A 7,213-nucleotide genomic window follows, 5' to 3' on the forward strand; every position below is an offset into this window, starting at 1 on the left:
GTAGTGATGCGCACGCCAGCGCGGATTTAATTTGCCGGAAATCGTATGCCGGAAACGAGAGCGAAATGTCCGATGGCGGAACGTGATAGGAATGACGGTGTCACACCAGTTTGACCCTCCTTTGCGTCCGTATACGCATACAACACGTCTGTGCCGCACCGGAAAAAACAAGATTAACTATAGATCGCACAAGGGAACACGTTCGTTCTAATGGACTCACTTAATTTAACCTTAATTTAAACTTAATTTTCACTTAATGTAAATTAATTTCTATCAATACGTGTAAGAATTATTTAAGTATTAGGTCGTATCGCATGAAACTGCCGTTTTTTTTTTTTTGATCGGAGGAAAAATAATATATTTTCGAAGTAATAATCTTTATTCGATCGAGATATGAGCTATTGTTTTAGTGCGAAGAAATTCTTCAAGTGCGATCACAGTTTCTCGAATATTTTATTTTTTAAAAACAATCGTAAACAAGTGATTATCGGTTGGTGAAATATCTGATGAGTATGGTAATTTGTGATGTACGCGTCGAGAAGAGTAGATATCTATCGGCTAATGTCGGTTGTTTCTTAATCAATTTCTTAGCAATAGGATGCTGCTGTTATCTTTTTGAATCAGAAAAGAATTATTCTCTTTACAAATCACTATGTAATTATTTTTTTAGAGATTTGTTTAGAATTTTCATTAGCATCATTGTCCAGATCGTATTGTACGATTATCGTATAATATACATTTTTTCACAGGTTATAATTCTATTCAAAAACGGACTTCTACCGCGATAAGCACATTTTCAAACGTCGCAATTTTTGATCCATTGTCATTTTTTATTTTATTTCACTCAAATGTCTGAAAATGTCTGTGATTAAAGATATGTTTAACTCTGATGTTAGTTTGTGAATTTTTTCTTTCACTTTCATTTTCAATTTATCTTTGTTTAATATGGATTTCGGTCTATTTCGTTCTATAGCAATTTTTGAAAACTGAATGGTTCTCTAATCAATAGAATTTTCTCGGAGAGCTAACCTAATATTTCGATACTTCAGCTGCATTGTGGTCCAGCTTAAACTCATGCAGAAATAATATAAATTTCTAAATTCGTTCGATAATACTATATTGTTCTCAAAAAACAATTAAACTAATACAAAAAAAATATAAAAGTGAAAATATGCTAAGCAAAATATAAGTTAAGTAAAATTTATAAATCGCAGTTCATTATAATTTTTAAAATTGGTAATTTTATGTTATATAATATACTTTTATATTCTTCTCTTATTTTTCCTCAAAAATATCGAATACATACGATAAATCGAGAATTAGCCAAATTTAATTTTCTCGAAAGCAGAAATTAAAATGAACATCGTTTTTAACCAATTTTATATCTTTTATATCTGAAAAATCTTCCGCGTGTATTTTAATGAACAATTTACACGAGAATGACAATTCCATCCGTGGGTGGTACGAATTAAAAAAAAAAATGTCCGAAACGTTTTACCAACGAATAATATACCGTATTGCACGTGTAGGACATTTCGTTGAAATAAATTAACTGTCAGTTTGAAGACGAACGAACGACTGTTCATCTTTGTCGGATAGAATAGCGATGATTGGGGAGATAACGTTGGAAACTCCACGCTCTTTTTCGACGCGCAAAAATAAATTGCGGTCAATTAGGGAACGCCCCCAGTTTTCAAAGCTCGAGAAAAATTTCGCGAAAAAATGAATTCTGACACTCGGCATCGGAGACTCGAAACCAATCCGATGAAACCAAAGGAAATTTTCACGCGAGGCAAGTTTCGTTCGAAAGCGAACTAGCCTTTCGTAGCTGGTAATAAAACGTTCGCACGCGCGTTATATCAGATAAATGAGAATAGGTATATACTGTTCACTGGTGAAAAAAAGTCTCGCGGGACGGCACAGGGGCAAGAGGGGTCCTTCGCTAGGACGCTTCTATCCCCACTCTAAATGCTTTGTTGACGATTCTAACACCATACGCTACATAATAGTGGAAGAGCTACAATTTGAACTTTCAGAATTGTAAAAATTATTTTCATTTATGAAGTTATATTAGAATAATCATCTAAAACTATTAATTATTTCGATGTAATATTAATATAATATATATAGCTTATTCGTATATATACGATTATTTTAACTATTCGAATACGAAATTACATTTATAAATTAAACTATCGTTACAAAAAAAATAATTAATCTACGTATATTATATCGATACATTAAAATATTGTGAATTCTATGACTTAGATACAGATCGTCGTTTTATTACCTTTCTTTGTCATAATTGAATTAGTATACGTAACGAAGAAAGAATAAAATAATAGAAAGAAAAATGCATGAAAATAGACATATTACCCAATCAGACTCCCGAAATTTCTTTCCAGCAGTACGTACTGTGCTTGTAGCAGGTTTCTATGGAACACCCTTCGCGCTTCTTCGATCGTATGCTTGAGTATTCCCCTCTCTAGTATCTGACCCTATTTTCGGAGCACGCGTCCCAATCGTTTTGGTCTCTCTCCCCATGAGCGCACGTGTCGCCAACAGAATGCTGTTACACTTTGATCACTATTTCACGCTTCAATCGGTGTTTCGAGATTCGAATTATTAATTATTTCGATGGATTCGAGGAAAATGGACCAGACTAGAATATTTTTCAAAATATGGTTTTTTCGTTGAAATGAAAATTTTCCGGTCCATCTCTCGCCGAATCATATCCGATTCGAAAACTGGAATAAAGTGATGATACGTGATATTGTTTCAAGCGGCAGAAGTAAATGGATTGACGGACGATTAGTAGAGTATGTACAGAAGAAGAGGTGGAATTCGGAGGATGGAGGTACGAGGGGGTGAGTTTATCTAATTATTCAATTTATCGTAACGCACCGCGCATGCAAATCCATTGAACATACACGAATAAGAATCGAAAAAACGCGATCCGTCCGTCGCACAGCTTATCCGTAACGACTGTCGCTCCAATTGTTCCATTCGCGACGAGACGAGACGTAACAGTGAAGCGGAAACGATCGAGTACGCGTTACATTATTATTTCGATTGTTGATTTCGCTACGGTTCGTGCGCTCCCCTCTCCTTTTCCTCGATGGATTCCATCGGCGCGGCTTTTCGAAATCGAGCAGCCGTGCCGTGGCTCCTGTCAAAATTCGTCAAGCCCTGTCAAAACGTCCGTATTCCCTTCTAAACAAGGAACCCCTTCTTCTACCTCCCCCTTTCGTTTTTTTAAAGCTGTTCCATTTTTTTTTTTTTTTTTTTTTTTTTTTTTTTTTTTTTTTTTTTTTTATTTTTCTACCGTTATCCCTCTCGTCTTCTAATGCGGATTCGATTTAATAGGCAGAGGCTTGCATTACAATTTTTTGTTCGAAGACCATCAATTATTTGTTCTTTTTGTTATTTCGAAATTTAACGCTATCTATTTTACATATAAAAATATATCGAAGAGATAAAAATAAATTTCGATAAAACGAATTATTTTGATTAGTTTGCTTGTTGTAATGGAATACATAAGTCATTCGAAATTTTCGTCTCAATGTGTTACGATATCGATGATTTGAACGAGTTTAGATATAATTCCAAATTTTTCGCGATAAGTGAAAACTTTTATGAACAAATGCTGTTTGTGATATTTTTTATATGTCTCGTAACAAGTAATCTTTTTCGAGGCGACATTTTTTAAATTATACTAAAAAAAAAATTTATATAATATATGATATTTATATATTATTTGTATTTAGAAATTTAATAAATGTATTCTTTTAACAGAATATTTCACAAGTTCCACGTCATATATTTAGATAATGTACACAATTCCAAGCAGACTTTGTCATACAGATTAATATCGATATGTATTAAAACACGATATTTTCGATCTAATTTATCGCATTTTGTATGTATTATCAAAAATATATAATTTTATATTCTCAAATATAAATTAATATTTCTAAATATTAAATCATTTTGGTTTTCATTAATTAATATAATAATATTGAAAACTTTATAATATTTGAAAAAAAAAAACTATAAAATATATATAATATATTTTGATAATGCAAAATTATAATTTCATCATAAACAAAATATTGAATAAATTTACTATTTTATTTTGTTTATATTATACATACTCTAAGTTCTAATGTCTAGTATATATATAAATCCAAGAGATTTTGTGTGTGAATTATGTGCAAAAAGCAATTCACTAACAAACTAAATATCACCTACGTCATATTTGTAATGTACATAACACTGTAATTTCATTTTTGAATAATCGATAATATCTGGAATAATTCATTTAAATTTGATGAACTTTGTCTTTTCCAACGTACGCTCACGTCACCGTATTACGTAACTTGCCTCATTCTCCCTTTTTCCCGCGAGCAGATCCTTCCACCTGAAGTCATTGTCCGTGCTCTCGCGCGATAAGAGAATCGCGGTGAAACAACACGCAATCGAATGCGAATTATCATATTAATCGGCATTGTGATTCGTAATGGAGGTTATCGCCTACGGCATCTACGTTATCTATCTGATCAATCGTGAGCGTCCACGCCTCTTCGTTTATCGCTTTATTGCGTATTTACGCGCTAATCTTACGAAAATCCACCGCACGTTCTTCGGTATTCTTTCTTTCGTTCCACGCTCAGCAGAGTCGCGTTAAGGAGACTCGGTTACGCATGCGCGCAATGGAATTATTTGGTGGAAGAGCACGCGTCAATTTCTTTCCACTTGCTTTTCGACAATTTTTTTTCGTTCAAGATTAAGATATTTTGTGCACACACTCCTCGATTTCTTCAATTTCTAATTTATGAATTCCTTTTTCTTTTTAGATAAAAGATTTCTCTTTGAATTTTCTTTTACTGTATAATAATATATATTTGCATTCGATTCGAAATACGTATGTGTATATATATATATATATATATATAATATTTTTCGATTCAAACGATTTCCATAACTTCCTCATTTCCATAAGAGAGTTAATCCATGAGATAAATTTTAAACTCTATATAATGCGATCGAAAAAAACGTCATCGAAATATTCATTTCGTGCGAATACGAGTGATCGACAGTGACGTTAATTAAATTGCAAAGTATATACCGGCCGATTCGAGTTTAAGCCACTCGAGTTTTAAATTTAATAATTTGTCCGCGTTCGATATAATAAAGTATCGGTATGGAATTCGATTCGACTTTAATCGCGCAATCGGAAACATCGTGCGAGCCACGTTTAAGGCTTTAACCGCGTATACCAAGTAGACTCGCATAGTTTGCTCGCATTAAGCGAGAGCAAAGTGGCGCAGAAACGGGACAGGTTAGGTGAATGGATATGTACGAGTAGGTGAGTAGGTAGGTAGGTAGGCAGATAGCTGGGGCAACAGAGGTTGATCGTGTAGGTAGAGAGGTAACGCATGTGCGCACATTGATGCACACGTGTTTGCGCCCTCAAGATTCGATGCAACGAAAGATGACATCCTTTCTTAGATCATCCATAATTTAAACTTAAAATATGTGTCTTATTTAAGAAAGTCTTTACAACGAATATTGTATCGAAATAATACTTCCAAGACTAAGTTAAAAAAAAAATCGTTGTGTCACTACTTGAATCGATTCACGAACGAACATAACGTGTAAAAGTGTGCTAGATGCATTTTCTGTATAAACAATGTTCTAACTGTGTAACTGTCGAGCGGTGGGATCGACGACTTTGCTCCTGCTCACGTTTTGGAACAATACTAATCAAGTGATGGTATTGTGTCCGCGTAGTTTACGAGTGGCGCACATATGCTCCGCTGTTTTCCACATTGGGACATCAGATGAAGAAATTATAAATCATCGGAAGCGGGGACGTTCATTCCCAATCCTTATATTATTCCCCATAAATTTCTTTATCCATACGTAAAAGATATTTGTTATATTTACCGTTATGGATGTGCACGTGAACATAAAATAAAAATTATGAAGTAAGTATAAAATCGAATAATCGAGTTTGCGGAATGCGTTCAATTTGCTGTCGAATTGGATCCATTATAACCGATTTCTGACCGAAATGGTGAACGGTGAATCGAAATCATTCGCGCACCGCCGGATTATTATCGGCAACAATGGCATCGAGGCGTTTAATTTTTCGTTCCACCGACTTTTCCCCCACTCCTCCCAGAAATTGGCAGGATTGGGTGTCGCGGACGGCGCAATATGTCACGTGCCACGATCCCTTCGAAATGTTATAGCTTTGTCCCCGGAAGAGGGGAAAGGGGAGAAATTCGTATCTAAACCGCGTTTTTTCCCACTTTGCCAAGTTTACGAACCACGAATAACGTATAGCTTTGCCTGTTGCGATGTTATATCCTTCTTCGAAGAGAGAGATATTTTATTGGTCTTTCGTAACGTAATGAAAAGTCGAACGCTGCGAATGCATCGCTTTTTGGCACCGTTAGCGCACATTTCTCCTACCGCTCATTTGCATAAATGGAAATTTGCTCGGGTAATTGAACGAGACGCGTGCTCTCTTTGATCTTTTTTTACCGAAACGATTTAATTAATATAACACACGTTTTCAACCACGCGTCTCTCTCTCTCTCTGTCACGTGTCATTGAATAAGCAATAAGATGTTGTCGAGAACGGATCGAATTTTTTTCTTTAATCATTATCGATTAAATTCGCGAGGTATATAGAAAAATATTCGAGTGCCACGATCGTAACAATTGTTTGAAGCGTTTTTTTAAAAGGATTCTGATTGATTTGTGACTCGTAAATTTACATGCGTGTCTAAGAAAATTAAACATTCTTCGTTTAATTATCCGTATATTCGAAAATGAAATGATGAAATGAAAATTGAAATTGTTTGAGTTTACAACGCCGGATTTTATATATAAGTCAACGTGAATATTTTACGTTTAATCATTTCGATTATTATTATTATTAAAAAGAAACGAGAGAATGTTTTATCGATTTGTTTAAGCGACAAGTTGTATAAATTTCAGGATTAAATTAAAATGCGTAAATAATAAATAAATAAATGTGCTGAATGATAATTGAAGCAAAAGTCAAACGAACACGGATAAAATTGTTTTATTTTTATTGCTAATGAAATCGAAAATACGTTTCTCGATTTTTCTTTATAAAAGTAAACGCATCGGATGAAATCGAATCGATTATCGATTACTTTTATATATATATATATAT

The 7,213-nt window shown here is 34.0% G+C and overlaps 1 protein-coding gene across 1 annotated transcript in view; it reads left to right on the forward strand.

Moving 5' to 3' along the window:
- LOC102671118 (rap1 GTPase-activating protein 1-like) overlaps window positions 1-7,213 on the forward strand; it is a 110,255-nt gene that overhangs the window by 29,654 nt on the left and 73,388 nt on the right. The window contains exon 2 of the mRNA XM_031509137.1: window positions 2,784-2,867. Coding sequence (XP_031364997.1) covers window positions 2,784-2,867 — 84 coding nt within the window. The remainder of the gene's footprint in view (window positions 1-2,783; window positions 2,868-7,213) is intronic.

Source organism: Apis dorsata, unplaced genomic scaffold (genome assembly GCF_000469605.1).
Source record: "Apis dorsata unplaced genomic scaffold, Apis dorsata 1.3 scaffold_129, whole genome shotgun sequence".
Taxonomy (NCBI): Eukaryota; Metazoa; Arthropoda; class Insecta; order Hymenoptera; family Apidae; genus Apis; species Apis dorsata.